Source organism: Arvicanthis niloticus, chromosome 20 (assembly GCF_011762505.2).
Source record: "Arvicanthis niloticus isolate mArvNil1 chromosome 20, mArvNil1.pat.X, whole genome shotgun sequence".
Lineage (NCBI taxonomy): Eukaryota > Metazoa > Chordata > Mammalia > Rodentia > Muridae > Arvicanthis > Arvicanthis niloticus.
The window spans coordinates 46,779,863-46,802,377 of NC_047677.1; the positions used below are offsets into that span (position 1 = coordinate 46,779,863).

The 22,515-nt window shown below is 52.6% G+C and overlaps 1 protein-coding gene across 1 annotated transcript; it reads right to left on the bottom strand.

The window, feature by feature from the left end:
• Positions 1-39: 39 nt before the first annotated feature.
• Positions 40-12,878, bottom strand: Fance (FA complementation group E). The gene is made up of 11 exons (XM_076916807.1): positions 12,855-12,878; positions 11,908-12,266; positions 9,797-10,448; positions 8,951-8,995; positions 8,630-8,695; positions 8,262-8,405; positions 7,853-7,976; positions 7,597-7,675; positions 5,144-5,210; positions 3,107-3,232; positions 40-355 (listed from the first exon to the last, which is right to left on the bottom strand). Exons 1-11 carry the CDS (start codon positions 12,876-12,878, stop codon positions 254-256), a joined length of 1,788 nt encoding a protein of 595 aa, XP_076772922.1. The 3' UTR covers positions 40-253.
• Between the last annotated feature and the right edge of the window lie 9,637 nt (positions 12,879-22,515).

Below are 22,515 nucleotides of genomic sequence, written 5' to 3' on the forward strand. Positions count from 1 at the left end.
CTGAGGGCTGGGATTACAGGGGCAAGCTACCAAACCGGGTGAGCTTTCTTCTTTTTATTAAGAACTGTTACAAAATCACTCAGTTCAGAAACAAACGAAACATTCACGCTGGAAGTTCCGCCGCCCACCCCCACTCATCCTCCACCCGCCCTGTATCCTGATGTGGTCAGGAGTGGGCAAGAGGCAGCTGACTGCTCAGGTTGTATTCTGTAAGCAAGAGGCAAGAGGTCAGGGCGGCTGTCCTCCTGGGTGGTCAGCGGGACAGATGTCTCAGCGCTGCCTGCAGGGACTTCTTCAGGAAGGTGGCATTGGGCTCTAGGGCCACAGCCAGATCCAGGCTCTGCTGCTCTGTGATCTGGAGAGAAGGAATCGGGTCAGGGCTGCAGCAGCCCGCCTCCCCATCTCAACACTGTACGGGCCCTGTGAGGGAGAGAACGGAAGCGAGGACAGGCTCCCGAGCACCCCAACCTTTCTGCCTCTTGAGGTGAAGCCTGCACCAGGAAGGCCTGGCGTTCTGTCAGCTGTGGAGCTCGGAGCAGGCCCCGCTGCTAGATTCACCCTGCACTCATGACCTTGCCAGGCTACAGATGAGGAGAGGGATTTCAGACGTTCCTCAGACCGACAGTGCTTGCTCGTGTGTTCTCGTTCTCTCTCTCTTTCTCTCTCTCTCCCTCTCCCCCCATCTCTCTCCCTCCCTCCTTCCCTCCTGTTCCTATGTCCTCTATGGGGCTCAGGTTCTGCATCTCCAGTCTCCAACCTCCACTCCTCAAAGACTGGACCTTATCTAAAGGTCCTGATGCCTCTGGAGGTTGGCCCTTCTGGGATCTAGAGAGGTCTGTGGAGGACCCAGGGGCTCCAGAACTGCACAGCACACAGAGGCCCCCATTCCACTTGCCCGGGATCGTGGGATCAACAAATTACCTGCATGATGGCCAATCTTGATTGTCAACCTGACACAGCTGGGTGAAGAGGGAGCCTCAGCTGAGGAGCTGCCTCCACCACATCGTGGCCTGTGGGGCATTTTTGTGTTGCCAGGTAACACAAGAGGGCTCAGCATGACCAGGGGTCCTGGTGACCAGGGGGTCCTGGTGACCAGGGGTCCTGGGTTGTATAAAAAACAAGCTGAGCGTAGCCTTTAATCCCACCACTCAGGAGGCAAAGGCAGGAGGGTCTTTGAGTTTGAGGCCAACCAGGTGAACATAGAAGATTCAGGCCAGCCTGGTCTATATCAAGGTCAGGCTTACCTGGGTTCCATCCCCAGCACGGCATGAACCAGGCTATAATAGTACACCCAGTAATCCTGCACCCAGGAGCTGGAGACAGGAGGCTCAGACGTTCAAGGCCGCCCTGAGCTACCTGAGGCCTTGTCAAAAGAGCGCCCTGGCCATGACCCGCACAGGGCCTTCTAGGACAGGCTGCCGGGCCTGGGCCAGTGAGGGGGCCCAGAGGGTGAAGGCGCTTGCTGCCAAGCTTGGCTACCTGGGTTTGATCCTGGGACCCACATAGTGGAAGGAAAAAACAAACTTCTGAAAGTTGTCCTCTGCCCCTACACGTGCACACACAAAATACATCAGTTAAAATGCAACTGAAATATTAGAATCAGGGCTGGAGAGACAGTCCCACATTTAACATCACTTGCTGCTCCTCTAGAGGAAGTAGATTTGGTGCCCAGCACCCACATGGTGGCTCACAACTGTGTGCAACTCCAGTCTCAGGTGATCTGATGCCCTCTTCTGGCCTCCACAGGCACTGCATGCACGTGGAACACCGATACATGTGTATGTCTACATATATAAATATATATATGTATACATACACTTATACATGTATAGACACACACACAGAGAGAGAGAGCATGTGCACAGATCCATACACAGATATCTAAAAAAAAAATTAAATACATCAGCATTAAAAATCAATCTGGGCATGTTCGTAGGACGTGTAGCCCCAGTGCTGGGGATCCCTAGGCTCACTGGTCAGGCAGGCAGGCCAGAGAGAGCTCCAGGTTAGCTGAGAAACCATGCCTGTACAGTGGAGCTGCTACACAGTCACTGTGGCATAAGACCACAGCCCCACAGGAGGTGAGGCAGCAGAGGGAACAGTGACTGCGGGCTGACACACAGGACAGGCTAAGAGCACAACCTCAGAGGGCTGGGCTCGGTGCTTGAGCGGGGGACGGGGGAGGAAGTCATAGCAGCCAGCAGCCTTGTTGCAGCCTCCACTGCCTCTCACACCTGAGCTCCTGGTTACAAGGAGCTGCTTGCAGACCCCAAGGTCGGTCCTCCCTCACGCTGTTATGTCTTGCCAGGAGCGGCTTTCCCCAACCCCAGCCCGTGGCCAGCCATGTTTTTTCGGTGTGCTGGGATGGGAGTGAACCTCTCATACAACGTAGACTGGCTGTGCATTTGCTATGTACAGAGCTTGGCCTTGAACACATTCTTTTTGTAAAAAAGAGAAAAGAGAGTGTCTTGTATTCAAGGCTGGCCTTGAACTTCTGATCTTCCTGCCTCCACCCCCTCAGTGCTGGGATTTTATGGGCCCCCGCCCCCATATCCAGTCTACAAAGTATAAGGAATTGAGCCCAGGGTTTTAAGCTAGACAAGCACTCTGCCAACCAGCTACCTCCTCAGCCCTCCCCACTTATTATCATTATGACTAATGTGGGGGGAGGGGCGGATAACAGGGTCTCTATATAGCCCTGGCTGTCCTGGAACTGACAATATAAATCAGGCTGCCTCAAACTCAAGAGATCCACCTACCTCTGCCTCCTGAGTGCTTAGAATAAAGGCATATACCACCATGTCTAGCTTTATTTATTTTTGTGTTTTGTATTTGTCTCACTGTGTATCCCAGACTGGCCTTGAACTTAGAGCAAACCCCCTGCCTCAGCCTGCTCCATACATTCTCCATCCCCAGGCACAATCCCCCATAAGGCTTAGCTGCCCTCCTCCTTTGTCACCAAATGCTTGTGCTAGGCTCCTCCCAGGCATGACCCTGGAGACAGGGTCAGCTCAAGGGGAAGGCCAGCATGCTGGACTTTCAGAACTTCCCAACGCACATACTACTCCCAGGGATCCTGGCTGGATGAGCCCCTGCCGACACTCACGCTGGCCTGGTACTTGGTCATCACCGTCAGCATCAGCTTGGCATAGGCCATGGAGGTGGTGGCTGCCGGCCCCTCTTTGCAAAGCTTCTGCATCAAGACACTGAACGCCTCAGAGGTCATCTCCACCTGCATGCATTGGGACATGGGACAGCGTCAAACCCAAGCTATCCACCTCCTGAACAGAGTGCTCTAGAATGTTCCTCCTCAAACCCATGTATTGGAAGTCTTGGTCCCAGGGGGAGATGCTGGGAGGTGGGGTTTGTCTAAAGGGGACAGTGGTAGCCTGGCCTGTTCTCTCTCTCTGCTTCTTGGCTGCCATAACCAGAGCAGTCTACCCGTCACCATCTCCTTCCACCATGACGGTGCCTCATACAGGTCTAGGAGCAACCGACCAAAAACAGATAAAAGCCTCTGAACTGAGAACACAAGCCAGCCTTTCTTCCTGCTGCTGTTTACTTAGGCATTTCATCACAGTAAGAGAACACTGACAGATACAGGTCTCACAGAAGAGCAACTGCCCTCCCAAAGGCTCAATTGGGGCCACGGGGAGCCAGTGACTCCACTCTGCCTCAGTGTTGAAGCCGGATTGAAGGCAGGCCTCGTGAGGTTCTGAGGTGCACCACCAGCTCTTCACGTTGACGAAGGACCACTAACATCAGGTGGTCGTCGGCATTTCACGCCTGCCGTTGTCTCTACTCTCAGATAAGGAGACCTGACCTGGGCATAAGCTGCCTCGGTCAATCAAGTCCTGAGTTCAATTCCCAGCAACCACCTGGTGACTCATAACCATGATTTACATTACATGAATTACATCTGTAATGGGATCCATGCCCTCTTCTGGTGAGTCTGAAGAGAGCAATGGTGAATACACAAAATAAATAAATAAATCTAGAATCACCGTAGAAACACATCTCTGGGTGTGTCTATGAGGGCGTCCCCAGTACGGTTCCACTGAAGGAAGGTCCTCCTTAACTACCGGAGTCACCATCCCACCGACTGGGGACCCTAGCACAACCAACTGGTTCATCTCTGCTTTCTGAACGTGACACAACTTAACCAACAACCTCAGCCTCCTGCCCCAAGCCCCTCCCAACATGACAGGCTGGACCCTTAAATTGGAAGCCTAAACCAAGCCCTCCTTCTACAGGTTGATTTTGTGGGGGTATTTTATCACAGCAAGAAGGATGATTAATCAATTATCTAAGATGCAGACAGGAGAGAAGCTAGGAAGGGTATAATCTGAGGACTCAGGGCAGGAGCCCAAGGTCATCTCTCTGTAGTGAGTTCAGGGGCAGCCTGGACTAGCCTGGACTACTTGAGACCTGTCTCAGATAATGACAATAATAATATAAAGATGGAGAATTTTAGGTGGTAATATAGGAAAATGCCAAGATATACTCTTAAAAGAGAGGAGGGCTAGGGATGTGGTTCTGTTGATGGAGCCCGTGACCAGCATACACGGAGCCCAGGGGTATCTAGTAACTCATAAAGTATGGCATGGTGATGCACAGCATGTACCCAGTCCTAAGCTCAGACTCCAGGTGAACACACAAAAATCAGGCACACGGGGCTCAGGGCGGGTGGGCTTCAGCCCCCATGAGAAGCAGAGAAGGCCAGTTTAAGGCCTGCTGTGTAAGCAGCAGATATGAGCACTGCCCTAACTTGGTGCTAGGCGCAGGGCTGGGGATGCCTGGGACAGAGTCAGAGGAACATGTTGCCTCCCTCCTGTTGAGTTTTTAAAGTTGTGACTCTAACCTCGTGTGTTGGGGCACACCTGTAGTCCCAGCATGAGGAAGAATGACCAGGAATTTAAGGTCACCCTCCACCACACAGGGGTTCTAGGCCAGCCTGGGCCATGTGAGAGAGAATTGGAGATGCCAGCCCCAAGGTAGGTGTTACTACAAGACAGGGCTAGGTGACCAGGGGTCAGCTGTCGGTCCCTGCCTGCATCTGCAGGGCCTTCTGCAGTGACACAGGTATAAGGCAGCGGCCTGCTTGCCTAGCCCTGAACGTAGCCTCTCGAGGGAGCATGCTCACCTGTCGCTCCAGGAGCGCCTGCAGCACCGGGAAGGTCTCCTCCCTCCAGGCCAGCTCCAGGACCTGCCTGCACAGAAGACACCCGGTAAGGCCAGCCTTCACAGCCACACGGGGTCCACAGTGGAACAGCAACGGCCTTACTGAACAAAGCAGCTACAGACCCCAGGTTTTCCTGTGCAGGTTTTCCATGTGACTGTGGAAGTGCCTAGGCTCTGAAGCCCAGTGGTCATCGAGCAGTGGCTGGCATTATTTGAGCCTACTACCCCACCCCCACTATAGTTTTGTTTTTTCTATTTTATTTCTATGAATACACTGTCTGTCTTCAGACACACCAGAAGAGGGCATCGGATCCCATTACAGATGGTTGTGAGCCACCATGTGGTTGCTGGGAATTGAACTCAGGACCTCTGGAAGAGCAGTCAGTGCTCTCTCCAGCCCCCCGCCCCCGTTTTTGTTTTGTTTTGTTTGTTTTTTCCCCTTTGAAAGACTCACAACTATGTGTTCTAACACTCAGGAGGCAGAGGCAGGAGGATTTCTGAGTTCAAGGCCAGCCTGGTCTACAGAGTGAGTTCCAGGATAGCCAAGGTTACACAGAGAAACCCTGTTTTGGAAAACCAAAAAGAACTTACTCTGTACCCTAGGCTGGAACTCAAAGTAATACTCCTGCCTCACTTTCACCTGAGTGCCGAAATTTGACACATGAGCCATCAAGTCTGGCTCCTAAGCGGCATTTCAATTTTACGTCTGGCCATGGAATCTGTTTTACTATTTATTTCAGCTGCATTCATCCGGGGTCCTTTGAGTGGGTTCTAAGAGTGAGACCCATGGGGTCAGACTTGGTGGCACAAACCATTACCCAGAGTCATCTCTCCAGCCTGACTTTGTGTGTTTGTTTTAGAATTTTTATTCTTCACTTGGGAGGCAGAGGCAGGCGGATTTCTGAGTTCAAGTCCAGCCTGGTCTACAGAGTGAGTTCCAGGATAGCCAGGGCTACACAGAGAAACCCTGTCTCGAAAAACAAAACAAAACAAACAAACAAACAAAAAAGGTTTTTTATTCTTTTTAATTATGTGTGGCTTTGTCACCTAAGTTCAGGTGACCAGGAAGGCAACTAGTGTCAGGCCCTGGAGCTAAAGCTACCGGCAGCTGTGAGCCACCTGACGTGGGTGCTGGGAGGTGGAACTGGCTCTTCTGCAAGGACAGCATACTCTCACCTGCTGTCTCCCAAGCCCATGTATCTGTGTTTAGGAAACAATGTACCCCAGGCTGGCCCCAAACTTGCTATGTATCAAGACTAGGTTTTTTGGGGGGAGGAGGGGCACATTTTTCGAGAGAGGGTTTCTCTGTGTAGTCCTGGCTGTCCTGGAACTCACTCTGTAGACCAGGCTGGCCTCGAACTCAGAAATCCACCTGCCTCTGCCTCCCAAGTGCTGGGATTTAAGGTGTGCACCACCATTGCCCGGCTGTCAAGACTAGTCTTAAACTCCTGATCCCCCTGCCTCTACCTCCCAAGGGTGAGATTACAGGCTTATACCACTAATGCCCAGCCATTCTTTGATTTTACAGTCTAAATTTAATCCCAATTTTGAGCACTTACATACTAGAACTATTACATGTATTTCGGTGTTGAGACTCATATGTACTAAACATGTGCTCTTCCACTGAACAACGCTGAGTACCTTGGATGTCCGATTTCCTGTGAACTCACAGAATGCACTACCACACAGACTACCTAGAAAACGTCCCAGAGTGACCACCAGGCTCAGAGACAGGAATGAGGAGTTCAGGCCTGTGTGCCTTATAATTCCAGCACTTGGGAGGCAGATGGTGGGTGTTCAAGGCTAGCCTCAGCTATGAAGTTGTGCTCAAGGCCAGCCTAGGCTACATACAACCTTGCTTTGAAAATAAATACATGCCGGGCGGTGGTGGCGCATGCCTTTAATCCCAGCACTTGGGAGGCAGAGGCAGGCGGATTTCTGTGTTCGAGGCCAGCCTGGTCTACAGAGTGAGTTCCAGGACAGCCAGGGCTACACAGAGAAAACCTGTCTCAAAAAAAAAAAAAAAAAAAAAAAAAAAAAAAACAAAACAAACAAAGAAAAGAAAAGAAATATGTATAGATAAACAAACAAGCTTGAGTTAATAAGCAAGGTCAGGATTGAACTCACATCTGACTGTGGCAGCGCTCTTAACTACTGCAGCTAAGCTTACCCTGGGCTAAGCTGAGCTACTTCTTAGAGGGACGACACCAAGAAAAACTGGGGAAGATGCCAGGCATCCCACCCAACATGGGCCCAGAGAAAAAGGGCACCAGGCAGGTTTAGATCTCAGTGCCATGATGGGTATGCGTGCATACATGAGTGTGTGCACCGTCCTAGGGGTGAAACCATGGCCTCACTCAGGCTTGCCCTGGCCAGAGAGCAGAGTGAGGTTAGCATTGAAGCCTGCACACTCACCCCAGAATCTGGACCTGCATGTCTGGTTCCAGGGACTCGTCCTTTATAAGGGAACACAGTAACTCGGTCTGCGCAGGACCTGGGCCAGAGACAGGAGAGGAGAGAGGGCTGGGGAGGGCAGGGGAAGGCAGCCAGGGTCAGGGTGCCCGCTGTCGGGGAAGGAACTGGTCATGCATTGGCCCCAACTCCCAGCAGGCCCCTTGGGGTGGAGTGTGCTGGGCACAGAGGGTGGGCCTGGGGCTGGTTCTGTACGCACCTACACCTGGGTCCTGGAGCACGGGACAGAGGACAGTCCTGCAGACAGCATAGGTGTACTTTACACAGAAGGAGGTGAGGGCCACCCTGAGAAGTCTGGAGGCAGAGGACTGCAGGGAGCGGATCTAGTCACAAGGGAGGGGGCGGAGTCACGGCTTCCCTTCCTCACTGTTTACCTCACACACATTGCAGATGGCAATCCATGTTGTGGAGGAAAAGCCAGGTGTTTATCTGTCTAGAATCACACTGGCTCCATCTGGGGCCCGGGTGGTAAGAAGTTACATGCGTAACAACATACAGCCAGAAGCCCACCCCTCTGCCCCTCTGCCCCTCTGCCCCTCTCCCAAGCCCCTTGCCAAGGACTCAGAGGATCCCACTGTCCCTGGCCTTCCGGTGCCCCCTGTGCCCACCCGGTCAAGAAAGAGGCTCCTGGCCAGCACAGAGGCGTTGCTGATGCTGAGGGCTGGTGTTAGACCCAGCAGGTGGCTGCAGAGCTGCAGGAGGTCTCCCTCAGGGATCTGGGGTAGCTGTAGCTGGCTGCAGAGCAACTCCATCTGGGTGGGGGACACCGAGGACACTCAGCTGCCTCTGCTAGGCTACAAGCCCAGTGGGCAACAGAAAGGGCAGACAAGGACATGGTGGGAAGGGAAATGCAGCATAGAGCAGGGAGAACTGCTTCAGTGGGAGGAGCCTGGAGAGGCGGAGCATGCAAGCCCCGCCCCTGAGCTCCATGGGAACAGGCAGGTGTGGGGGTGACCTCAGGGCAGGGCCGGCTCACCTGACTGGGACTACATTCGTGAAGAAACTGCAGGTCCACCGGGGGCTCCTCCAGCCCCTCCTGCTCCTGGGAAGGCAAATCCTACCTAAGGGTGGCCGGCAGAGTCCTTGTGACAGGTCACAGAGGCTACTCTTCCAGCACTCCCAGAGGAGGACTTCCTGGGGGGAATGATGGCCTGTCCAAACTTGGCCCTGTAGTGTCTGTCAGATCTCGGTCCTAACCCAGCCCCACGCTGGGCTCCCTGATCTGGGGCTTCCCTGGGCATGGCTATGGTACAGAGAGAAGCCAGAAGGGCTGTGGTGGACGGGGAGAGCCGGTCACCTCCTGGAAGGCCTTCAGCAGCTGCTGCAGCCTGGGCACCTGGTCCTGTGGAGGAGAGCGTGGTCATGGAAGATCTGTGGTGCAGCAGGGCCTCTCAGTTCCCTCTGTGGAAAACACCCGGGCAGGAGCTGGGGAACTGGGTCCAGCTCCCAGCACCCACACTGGGCTGCTCAAAATCTCCAGCCCCCTGTAACTCTAGCTATGGGAGACCCGACACCCTCTTCTGGCCTCCATGGGCCCCACAAGCATGAGGCACACATATATGACAAATAAAAATTCTAAAGGTGTTATACGGGCAGGACCAACGGGAGCTGAAGGGCAAAGGCAAATTCAAAGGAAGCAGGTATGTGTTGCCTCCATCTTATAAGATGCCCAGGGCTGGAGAGATGGCTCAGTGGTTAAGAGCACTGACTGTTCTTCCAGAGGTCCTGAGTTCAATTCCCAGCAACCACATGGTGGCTCACAACCATCTGTAATGGGGTCTGATGCCCTCTTCTGGTGTGTCTGAAGACAGTGACAGTGTACTCACATACATAAAGTAAATAAATAAATCTTTTGCCTAGAGGCCTGTGTGAAGCCCAGCCCACCGCTGTTCTCTCTGCATCCAACCTCAATGGGGTAGGTAGATCCCATATGGGCAGCCTGGCCCTTGGCATGACTCCCATCACCAGGCAGAGCAGCAGGAGCTGACCCCACACAGGTGCTTCCTGCTCCTAGCCCATCAGTCTGGGGAGGGGAAGTCACACTCCTTCCAGCCCCCACAACCCACCCCTCATCCCTAGTCCGTGGACCACAGGGAGGTCCCTGCTGGAAAACAAGTCCCAACCAGCTTCCCAACCACAATACCTGGACAACTTTGGGCAGCTCCACACTCTCAGCTGGACCCTTGGCCTCCTCGACGCCCGGGCCAGTGTCCGGAGCCTCGGATTCAGTATCAGGCAACACACCTCCGGCATTCGATGCGGATTCCGAGGACTGCAGCTTGGGTCTCTCTTCCCGTTCCTTTCCTTCCTCCTCCTCCTCCTCCTCCTCCTCCTCCTCCTCCTCCTCCTCCTCCTCCTCCTCCTCCTCCTCCTCCTCCTCCTCCTCCCAGCCGCGGAACCGTTTAGGGGATCTCTCCGACTCAGCCTCTTCCTCTGGCTCTTTCCTGCGTTTCCCACAAAGCTGAGAGAGTCCGTCCTCTTGCTCTGGATCTGGAGCCAGGGCCAATTTCAGCCCCCTCCCCCCTTGGCCCAGCCGCCCACACAGGTCTCGGAGCTGTGACTGACAGCTGGCAGTCAAAGGAGAGGAGCCCCCCACAGGGACTCCAACCCCAACATCCCTCCTTAGCAGCTCCATGAGGGCGTGGAGCCAGGCATCAGGGATAGCCGCTGTGTCCCGCTGGTCAAGCTGCAGCACTGAGCGGAGGCCGCTTTCGGGTAAGGAGGGTTGAAGAGCCAGCAGAAGGGACATCAGGTTCTTCTGGCATACCCCAGGCAACCGGAGCAGCAGTGGGATCCTAAGAACACAGGTTGGTTTTGTTTTGTTTCTGAGTTGGGAGGATCTCAATATGTAATCCAGGCTGGTCTTGACCCCTCAAACCTCCTGCCTTAGCTGATTACAGGCGTGTACCATACGGCGGACTGGCTAGGGAGTCGGACATTGTGGCAGGGAACAGCCAGGGACTGGATGGTGGTACTGGATGATGGAGTTGCTGAGGATGAAGGGGTCAGGAGTCAGAGACACCTGACACACACCAGGCCCTGTTCTTGGACCTCTGGACCAGAAAGGGCTCCACAGAGCAAGTGGGACAGGAAGCAGAAGGAACTCCCTAACAACCCTTCACCCCACCCTTCACTGTTCCCAAGCGGCCAGCGGCCCCAAGTAACCAGCGTATTCTCTCTTTCAACCCTGGCCTCCAGGGCTTCCCCAGGGTCCCATGCATTTAGCTCTCTAGGATTCCACTGAGGTAGCAGTCCAGAGCCAGTGTGACCAGTACCAAGTGACCATGTCTTTGAGACTCCCTCTGTGTCAGGGCTATTATCACACAGAGGTGCCTGGTATATGAGGATAATAGAGGGGAGAAAAAAAATTTTTTTTTCCTTTTTTGTGACAGGGTTTCTCTGTGTCGCCCTGGCTGTCCTGGAACTCGCTCTGTAGACCAGGCTGGCCTCGAACTCACAGAGATCTGCCAGCCTCTAGTTTTGCTAGCTTGTGCAGCCCAGGCTTTCAAGTTGAAGCAATCCTCCTGTCTCAGCTTCCTGAATGCTGAAATTAGAACCTACACTATGATCTGTATTGTTGACACAGGTGTCCACTTGATATAAGTACATCTGTATTGGAGATACTTTATTATCATTATTAAAGATTTGTTTATTTGTATGGGTACACTCTTCAGACACACCAGAAGAGGGCATCGGATCCCACGGTTGTGAGCCACCATGTGGTTGCCGGGGGAATTACTCAGGACCTCTGGAAGAGCAGTCAGTGCTCTTAACCACTAAGCCATCCCTCCAACCCCTATTCTTTTCCTTTTTTTAAATTAACGGTTGTTTTGACAGGATCTTTCTATGTCGTCCTGGCTGGTCTTTAACTTAAAGAAACCCTCATGCCTCTGCCTAACAAGTAGTGCTATTACCAGCGTGCACCACTACAACCCGTCTTTTATTCTTACAGTCTCGCTGTTGCCCTGGAACTCAAGAGAGGCATGCGCTCGCCTCTGCCTCCTGAAATGCTGTATGCACGACCAGCTCAACAACTGGAGACGGAAGCGAGCATTAAAGTCACTTAGAATTCTGCCTGACAAAATGTCTTCAGTGTCGCAGGCCAGTGTCAGCTCGCACGCTTGTAATCCTATCACAGAGGGGATGGCAGCAGGAGTTGGGAGGCTAACCTGGGCTAGATGGAACCCTGATTCAACTATACAAATAAGCAGGGGGGGGGGGTTGGCGGCGAGGGGGCCACGGGCGGGGACTCACAGCTCCAGGCGGCCGTCGGAGCCCCGCACCTCGGGCTCTGCGCGGCCCAGCGCCTCCAGGAAGCCATCCCAAGGGAAGTGCTCATCGCGCCGGCCCAGGGCGCGCAGAGCCCCTAGCCCGCGCCGCGCGCCCTCAGGCCCTGGCTGCAGCGCGTGCAGCAGGAGGCGGGCGGGGGCCTCCAGGGTCGTCCAGGGCGCCGCTCCGGCCGAGGCCGCGGTGTCCGACACCGGCCTCGCCAGCGCAGAGCCGTCGCGGGGCAGCGGCCAGGAGACGCGAGACCGGAGCTTCCCTAGGCCCGCGCAAAATACCCCGCGCCGTGGAAAACCGGAGCGCAAGAAGAGAGGCAGAGGGGGCGGGGCCTAGCGATCGGGGCGGGACCGGAAGAGCGTGCTCATCGGGAAGGGGCGGAACCAGCAACTAATCAGGCCCGTAAGAGGGCATCCAGGAAAGGGGCGTGGTGCGGGGGCGGGGCGAGAGCATCAGGAAGCAGCTTAACCCCCTGCATAGTAAGAGAAGCCTGCGAAGGGGCGGAGCCAGTTCCCGCGACTGGAGCCAATCTGGTCCACTCTTGATGGAGGGGCTGTACTATACTGCTGTCTAATCTTATTCCTTCTCCACGTCTCTCTTTAAATGTTTCTTTTCAAGAATTATTGGGTGATTTGCTTTTATATATGTAAATGCACCATGTCTGGTGCCCGCGGAGGCCAGAAGAGGGTGTCAGATCCCCTGGGACCGGAGTTAGAGATGGCTGCGAACTTACACGTGGGGACCCCTGCAACAGTGGCTAATAACTCTTAACCGCTGAGCCATCTCTCCAGCTCCGTTTCCATTTTTCTTTTTTTTTTTTCTGTGTATGTGTGTGCCTGTGTATATGTATGTGGGCCACATGTGTGCAGGAGTCCTGGGAGGCCAGAAGAGAAAATCGAGTTCTTTGAAACTTGAGTTACAGGCAGTTGAGACTGCACGCGCATCCTGGGGAAACCCAGTCTTTCCGAGTACAGTTAGCACTCTTAACCATTAAGCCATCTCTCCAGTTGTTATCCCTTTATATTTTTATTTTTAATCATGTGTATGGGGCGTATGTGTGCGGTTGGGAGATATCCGTATGTGTGTATGGTGTGTGTGTTCTGAACCCTGATCCTCTGTGAGACAGCAGCATGGTCTCTTAACTGATGAGACATCTCCCCAGCCACAAATTATCAAATATTTTGACTGTGACAGTTAGTTTCAGGAAGGATAAGAAAGGGAGATAAATGGAGATGTCTTATAATAGGGTGACCAGGCAAGATGAATCCGATAAAGTCCAGGTCAGCAAGCCTGTAGGGAAGTCGCTGCAGGCAGAGAAGAAACAGGCCAATGGCCCTGGGGCTGTGGGGTGTCTGCAGAGGGGGTTAGAGAGGTCACCAGGCTTGAGGTCACACAGAGGACATTGGCTTTCTGCTCTGAATATCGTGAGAAGCCATGGCAGTATTTTTGAACTGATTTTGATCTGAGCCAAACTATTTATTTATTTCGAAGGAATGAGTTGTCGGGAAAGATTCACAAAGGGTGAGAAAATGCAAAAGGACCAAAAAAAAAAAAAAAAAAAAAAAAAAAAAAAGCTTTCTGTGTTCCAGAGAGGAACTGTGGGGGATGTGGGCCCTAAGAAGTACAGCCCGGACTGTGTATGCCTGAGAAGCAGACATATCTCTCCCCCAAGCCTCAACCACGCACAACCTCACTCCCTGAGATTTTTGCATTTGAGTCATCTGGGTAGAAGTGGGTCAGAGTTCTAAACCTGGTTCAGGTTTCCAGGTTCAGAGAAGTCCAGGACGGTGTCCCCACCCACTGAGGAATGTACAGCTCAAGGCCTCCCAGAGGCCAAGGAAATCCATGCCCCCTGGGGACAGGGGCTAAAAATGAACACTCTTCAGACTGCATGGGACAGCTCAGCTATATCTTACTGCTTTTCTTCCCAAGTCCTTCTACAAAACAGTAAAGTTTAAAAAAAGTCAAAAACTTGTAAAACAGCTAAGGACCCTTCCTCACCATGGGACTCCCCCCATCCCAACACCCATGCTTCCTCCCCTGCCCCACCCCAAGCTGAGAAACTCAGCTCAAAGGTGGTGAAGGGTTTGCAGCAAAGCCCTGGAGGGATTACCAGTCACCACTGAGACTTCCCACCCAGCAGGTCCCTCCCCTTCTCTGCTCGCTCGCTCTTTGTTTCTTCCTTTCTTCCTTTCTTTCTCTCTTTCTCTCTTTCTCTCTTTTAGATTTATTTATTTATATATGTGAGTACACTGTTGCTGTCTTCAGACACACCAGAAGAGGGCATCAGACCCCATTACAGATGGTTGTGAGCCACCATGTGGTTGCTGGGAATTGAACTCAGGACCTCTGGAAGAGCAGTTAGTGCCCTTAACAGCTGAGCCATCTCTCCAGCCCCCTCCCCTGTTCTTTCAAGCAGCTCCTGGCAGCTGAAAGCCAAGGTAAGAGTGCATGTCCCCGCCCCCGCCCCCCAAAGCACAGGACCAAGGCCAGGGCACAATCTGGGAAGAACACATCTTTGTCTATCTCGTTGATCTTTAGGAATGATGTCGGCCACAATACCATAAAGTAGACAGAGAAAAACCCAGAAGCCTTTGGCTTTAGCCACAGCTGATTGGGGATAGACTCACAGGTGAGGCTGGGCGGGCTGGACACAGCACAGTATTGTCACATTGGGGTAGACGTCATCTATGGTGCTCACATAATGCATTACATTTACGGTGGGTATTTTAAAAATACTGGTTCTCCTGTAACCTAGGCTGCCTGCCAACTTGATATGTCACTGAGGATGACCAGGAACTTCTGAACCACCTGCCTCCACCTCCCAAGTACTGGGATAATGGGTGTGTGCCCATACTCCCAGCAAGGAGCAAACTGAGGGCTTCTGCCTTCGGGGCAATCCTACTGACTGAGCCCAGGCTCAGCCTTCATGGATATTGTATTACCTTTTTATTGCTGTGATAAAATACCATGGCTGGGGGCTGAAGACATGGCTCAATATTTATGAGCATTGGTTGCTCTTCCAGAGGACCAGAGTTCAATTCCCAGCACCCTCATGGCAGGCAGCTCAGGACTGTCTGTGACTCCAGTTCCAGTGGACGTGACAGCCTCTCACAGACAGGCAGGCAGAACACTGCTGCACGTAAAAATAAACAAATCTTTAAATAACAACAACAAAAACACCAGGACCAAGACAGCTTGTATAAGAAAGAGTTAATTTCATTTGGGCTTATGGTTCCAGAGACTTAGGAGCCCGTGATGGCAGAGTAGACTAGGCTTGAGGGTTGGATTAGGAAACGCAGAGCAGATAGCAAACTGGGAACTGCTCTTGGCTTCGAACCCTCAACGCTGGTCCCTGGTGACATACTTCCTTCGACAATGCCACACTTCCTACACTTATTTAAGTAGTGACACCAATTGGAGACCAGCGGGCGTGGGCTCCGGGGGCAGGGAGGTGTTTCTGGTGTAGGTAGATTCAGTCAGATTTGAAAAAGTCAGTAGTAGCTTTCCCCCCTGGAAACCAGATCTGGTTGAAAGGCAGTGAAAGGAGAGATGGACAATCCGCTGGTGGGTGATGTTCTCCGGGTCACACACAGTACCAAAGCACAAGCTGTAAGTGGGACCGGCGAGGATCCACCCCTCCACAGCCCTCCCCCTGTAGAGTTGACGTTTATACCCCCGTCTTCCAGCAGGTGGCAGTGGAGCGCTTTAATGGATATCCTTCAGAATGCTGTCTTGAGGCAACGGAGCGGGAACCTTATGCTCTTTTTTTTTTTTTTTTTTTTCTTTCTCCAACTTATTTTTACTAGTAACATACAAGGATGGAACCCTCAGCTGTGCCTCTGTAGCCAAGTTAGAACAGTGCTTTGGGCTACGGGTGGCCTTAGCTCGTGCAGCCGCAGGCTAAGGGATGTTGAGTGACCTGGCCAGAGTGGGCTGTGGACACTCAGGGAGGCCAGCCAGGGTCGTGAGTGCACGGAGGAGGACTTTGTCATAAAATCCTTCTTAAATCCATGACAATCTGGGCCCTTCTCACTCCTCATGTACCAATTACAGGCCCGGGGCCCTCAGAGCACCCAGGTGGCGGCAGAAATTCCTTAAAACAACTGTGCTTTCTCTTTCAAAAACTACCGTCAGGATGGCTCCAGGAGGTAGCCCCATGGGAGTCCCCAGGCTTCCCTTTCCTGGCCCCTACGTGACACCAGCCACGTCAACACCTGGGCTGGAAGCTTTGAGTGGCTTCTGTTTTTGTTTTGTTTTGTTTTGAGACAGGTTGTCATTATGTAGCTCTGGCTGGAACTTGCTGTGTAGATCAAACTGGCCTAAACTCTGCCTTCTTCTCTCTGCCTCCTAAAAGTTGGGATTAAAGCTATATACACCCACACATCTTTCTTTCTTTTTTTTAATGTTTTGGTTTAATCTTTTGAGACACGGTGTCCTGTTGCTCAGGCTGGCCTCAAACTTGCCATGTAGCCAAGGAGGACACTGAATTGCTACTCTTCCTGCCTCCTCCCTTTGAATACTGGGATGGTGGCTATGCACCGCCGCATTGGTGTGTGTGTGGGCATGGGCATGGAACCCAGAGCCTCCTGGGAACTATGCCAGCATTCTACCGACTAAGCCACACCCGCTGCCACACCCCTAGCCGTGAAGTGAAGGTGAAGTGTTTGTTCTCTCTCTGTCTCTCTGTCTCTGTCTCTGTCTCTCTCTGTCTCTGTCTCTCTCTCTCTCTCCTCATTCTTTTGAAGATTTACTCTACCTACCCCCCCAAGACAGGGTTTCTCTGTGTAGCCCTGGCTGTCCTGGAACTCACTCTGTAGACCAGGCTGGCCTCGAACTCAGAAATCCGCCTGCCTCTGCCTCCCAAGTGCTGGGATTAAAGGCGTGCGCCACCACCGCCTGGCGAAGATTTACTCTCTGTGTGTTTTGCCTACATGGATATCCGTGTACCACTTGTGTGCCTGGTGTCTGCTGAGGCAAGAAGAGGGTGTTGGAATCCCTGTTACTAGAGTTACAGACAGTTGTGAGCCACGATGTGGGTTTGGAGAATTGAACCCAGGTCCTCTGGAAGAGCACCCAGTGCTCTTAAACATGGAGCCATATAGATTTAGACTTTTTTCTTTTTCTCCCCTGCCCCATACTCTTCCCTGCCTCGCCCTCCCCCGGTTTTAAAACAGGGTTTCTCTTTGCAGCCCTGGCTATCATGGAACTCACTCTGTAGACCAGGCTGGCCTGGAACTCAGAGATCTACTTGCCTCTGCCTCCATCCAGAGTGCTGGGATTAAAGGTGTGTGTGATGGCAGGCTTGAGCCACACAGGTCTCTGAAGTGTTCCTCTACCTCAGTCCGTTTGGTCTCCCAGGTCTCCTCTTCCTTCTGAGTCCCTTCCTTTCCTCTTTGTCCCTCTTGGTGCCAGCTTGGGCCTGAACATTGGGGTTCACATCCATTTGCCTCCTCAAGCTACATAGACGGTGCGTCAGTTTCTTCTTCCACAGTTTGAGGAGACTAAGGCTCACACAGCAATGACAGGTGACCCTCCCCCACCTCCATCCACACCCACCACACACACCACAGACTCTCATTCCAGTCCTCAGGCACTGGGCTTGACAGACCTTCCAGAGCCTTCCGACTGGGATACAAGTGACCAATGACCACTGTAACCTCCGTCTGTCTGTGGTACCCCTCATTTTCTCCTCTCAGAGGGCCCTGCTCTCCCTCTGTTCCCCAGGGAGTTGCTTTCCCTCAGTCGCTGACCAGGTGCTATTGTGGTTCACAGGCAAGTCCCGCAGATGAGGCTGACGGAGCCTTTGGGGTGGCCAGGGGCCAGAAGGCCATTCCTCCATTCCTACACACACACACACCTCCCAGCCGCCCCAGGATGACTTGAGGATATCCAGGGAGGAATGCTGCTCTTCCATCCTATGCACAGGTACCTCAGGCAGTGAGTGTGGTTGGATAAGATGCCAAAGGCCCACATTTTATCCACACGGATGCCAAACACTGAATCCTGACTGTTGTCCTACTGTGGCCACAGGGTGGCTCGGACACAGTTCCAATACAGCCTCGGGTGGCACAAAATGTTCCCAAGTTCCCCAGCCCTCCAGGTCTTAGCATCCTAGAGGGCCAGCGTGCCGCCATCTGCCCCGTCACATCACCTGACCTCTGGGTCTCCAGCTTCTCAAGTTGAGGCCCTGCTGTGGAGCCTTCAACTCCTGTGTGAGGTCTGACTCAGCTTGAGGCTCCCGGGAGGGGCTGTGGTTCCTGTCAGAAGCTTTTCTGTTCACTCATTCATATGGCCTCTACAGAGCCAACTTGCATGCACGGCTTTGCAGTGAACGAGGCTCTAGCCCAGGCCCCGCCCCCGGGAGTCTCAGGAATCTCTCATGTACCCACCATGTACCCTGCAGGACGGTACCCGACACCTACAAGCACCTGCAATGGTCCAAATTCATAGGTGTTTAGAGCCTAAAATACACTTAGCATAAAGGAAGACTAAAACTTTCTTTTCTTTTTTTTTTTTTGGTTTTTCGAGACGGGGTTTCTCTGTATAGTCCTGGCTGTCCTGGAACTCACTCTGTAGACCAGGCTGGCCTCGAACTCAGAAATCTGCCTGCCTCTGCCTCCCAAGTGCTGGGATTAAACGAGTGTCCACTAAAACATTTTATGTTGATTCAATTAGTTGATAATATTGCACATATAATGTTGTTCCATTAAACTACATATAGAATGCTTTTGTGGGTGGTTGAGATGGGGTCTTTTATAGCCCAGGCTGGACCAAACTCAAAGCAACCTTCATATCTTAGCCTTCATGGGTCCTGGGATTTCAGGTGTGAGCCACCATGCCCAACTACAGGGAAATTATTATTATTATTATTTTGGTTTTTCGAGACAGGGTTTCTCTGTGTAGCCCTGACTGTCCTGGAACTCTCTGTAGACCAGGCTGGCCTCGAACTCAGAAATCTGCCTGCCTCTGCCTCCCAAGTGCTGGGATCAAAGGCGTGTGCCACCATTGCCTGGTGGGAAGTTTTTAACTGTGAAAGTGTGTTGGGTGCTGGTGGCGAACGCCTTTAATCCTAGCACTAGAGAGGCAGAGGCAGGAGGATCCCTGAGTTCAAGGCCAGCCTGGTCTACAGAGTGAGCTTCAGGATAGCCAGGGATACACAGAGAAACTTTGTCTCAAAGAGACAAACAAAAAATGGTACCACGTGGGACTGGAGGGATGGTTCAGTGGTTAGGAGCACTTCCTGCTTCACGGAGGATCTAGGTTCAGTTTCAGGACTCAGGTTTGAGGCCAGCTTGGGCTACTATATCAAGGTCCAGGCTAGCTCATGTCTCAAAAATCCACAACAAGGGCTAGAGCAGTGGCTGCTCTTGCAGGACTTGGGTTCAGTCCCAGCAGCCACAGGGTGGCTCACACTATCTGGACTCCAGTTCCAGTGGCTCCGACCACTTCTGGCTTTTGAAGGCACCAAGCATACAAACGGTGTGCAGGCATGCGTGCAGGCAAGCAGCCATACACATAAACAGACAGACAGACAAGTGATGGTTTCCATGAGTGCTTGGTTACTGGGGGTGGGCTTTGAGGCTTCAAAAGCCCACACAACTGCAGTTAGCTTTCTTTTTCTGCCCCCTGCTTGTAACTGAGATGTGAGCTAGCTAGCTACACTCCTTCCATGATGGTCATGGACTCTAACACTCTGGAATTGTAAGCCCCCAACAACATAGATAAATCAACATTGCCCAAACAAAACGACCCTGAGACTCTGAGCAGGACTGGCGCCTTACCCCAAGTGACACCCTCCCCTTGTCAGCTCCCTAATTCTCTTATTGGTTAGACTGGCTGGTGAGCTTGGGGGATGGGGCATTGCTGGGAAGATTTTTAAGTCAAAGTCTGTCTGTCAGTCCATCCCATCTCCTCCCCTACCCTATGCCCCTTTCTGCCCCCAGCTAGACACCAAACCCAGGAGGCTCGTAGGTGAACACTCTGCTCTACTACTAAGCTCAACCAAAAATTCTAAAGTTAGAGGTGGACACTGAGTAGTCAGAGGTCACAGGTGACCGGGGGCCTGGGAAGGGAGCAGCAAGGGAAGCAGAGAGGCCGGAACGGTCAGTCGGGAAGCCATCAGGACTGGGCGTGTCATCCATCGGGAAGGTACTGAGAGATATGGTTGGGGAGATGAGGGCCAGAGAGAGAACCAGATCAGTCCTTGGTTACAAAAGCCCAAACTTAGTCTGGACCGAGCTCTCCTGACCTTTCCCTGCCCTGTGGGGGAAGGGAGCACTGTGATCTCTTGTAGTAAACATCCTTTTGAGTTTTTGGCCTCTCACCCAGTCTGCTTCTCTTCCAGCTTAGAAAACCCACGAGTCTCAGTCTGTACACCCATCCCTCCTTCTGTCCAAACCTCAGCTCTCCAGGGAGGATGGATGGTTTCCGGGTATCAGCAAATAAATTTGTACTAAAGGGTGAGTGTCTGATGAAAAGCCGTAGTGGATGTGCAGAGCCCGGACACAAAAAACGGGAAAGAAGGTAAGGGGAGGTCTGGAGAGATGGCTCAGTGGTTAAGATGGCTCTTCCAGAGGTCCTGAGTTCAATTCGGAGCAACTATAATGGAATTTGATGCCCTCTTCTGGTGTGTCTGAAGACAGCTACCGTGTACTCATATACTTGAAAATAAATAGATTGACTGGGTAACCTTGGTAACCTTGGCATGTTCCTTCCCACTCTGGGCTCTTTCTTCTTTGTGACAAGGAAGCCCTCCTTCCCCTGATGTACTCAAAACTCTTAAGGAACTCAGCTTGCAATAGCTAGATTGGACCCTAAGTAATTTTACACCTTTCAAGTGCTTCCCTGAGATCCAGACCCAACCTGTACCACTATGGTTGCTGGGGACAGGGGCCACTTTCCCTCTTACAGCTGCTGTCCCCAGACTATAGTGTCCATCCCAGCTGCAGTCCCGGTGGGAAGCTGGCAGGGATGTTCAGGTGGAACCTTTATTCCACAAAGCCTGAAGAGGGAAGGACCACAGACAGCCACTGCCCCCATCTCAGGCCTGAAGGAAGGGTGTAGGACTCCAGGGATGTGGGTAGGGTAGGAGGACTTTGGGGTCTTTACGTAAATACTAGAAGTCTCCAAGGATTTTGGAAAGTGGGATGACCTAAGAGTTGTCCAGTTTCAGGCTTGGGACCCAGGACTGAGGGCACGTAGAACTGAGGCCTGCTGGGAACCTGTACTGTAAGAGGTGTGAAGTTAAGTAGAGCTAAGTATAGTGTTCATGCTGGGCTGCTCCAGGAAGCCCTGAGGGGGGACCTGACCTCTCATCCAGGTGACTGGCCACGTGTCTTCTTATCAACGAAATCAGTTTGCTATTCGGGTCACAAGTAGAACCTTACCAGTGGCCCAGGCTCTGTTCAATCTGGACACTCTAGGTTGGATAGCCAGTCTGCCAGTTATAGTCTCTCTGGAGTGAATCACAGCAAGAATTTGATGGGGCTGAACCAGGAGTGACCCTGAGCACATGTCTTGGTTCCCCCGTCACACCTGTCAAAACACCTACGGTATGGGAGTTACCGGGAGCCGGTGTCTCTGAGGCCCTTGAGAAGGACCTCAGGTAGACGCTGCTCCTCCCACACGGGGCTTGCCAGCATCCCTTGAACCCCATCAAAAAGTTAACAAAAGGACAAAGGAGGGGGTGACCCTCTCTCACCAGAATTCCCCTGACAGGTGAGTCCCTCCTCGTGACAGATTCTGAGAATAACAGTGCCCTGGTGGGTTCTGCTTGGCGGCATGCTGGTCTTATGGTGCCCACGCCTTCCCTGGGGGAGATGCCAAGCAGTCTAGCTGGGTATAGAGATGCTTGTCCCTGATGAGTTTCCTTCCCCGGGGGACCCAGGCTGCCTGGAGATTCTGGGAGGTGGTCAGGGACTTTCCTCACTGAGGTAAACAATCTGTTGTGTAAGTTCTCAGCTGGAGACCTGTGATTTGCTGGGGTGGTGGAGAGGACGCAATGAGGTCATGGCTAAAAGATGCTTGGCACTCCCAGCTCAACATGAGCTCCCAGCAGGGGAAGAACTAAGGCCTGGGGCCAGGAGACCTGATGTGAGCTAGGTGCTTCTGGTCCCTAGGTTTCCTCATCTTCCCTGCATCATGTACCAGGATGGATGCCGAAGAGAAGGACCATGAACTCTAAGCTGACTTCTAAGGTTCGACTCCCACTGGGCTCCTGTAAGCCAGCAACGATGGACAGGGCTGGACAGAGCTGGACCACCCTGCTCAGTGTGGGAGACGTGGCAAAAGTGAGCAGATCCAATAAGAACTCAGCCAGGTAAAAATGCAAGTTTTAGAAATTATTAAGATTGAAACAAGATCTCACTATACAGTCCTAGTTGGCCTAGAACTTTATGTAGACCAGGTTGGCCTTAAAGTCACAGAGATCTACCTCCTTCTGCCTTCTGAGTGCTGACACTAAAGGCCTGTGTCACCACACCCAGCCCTGGCTGCTCTTGCAGAGGACTCGAAGGCTCACAGGTGTTTGTAACTCCAGGTCCAGGGGCTCTGACGCCCCCTTCTGGCCTCCAAGGGCAC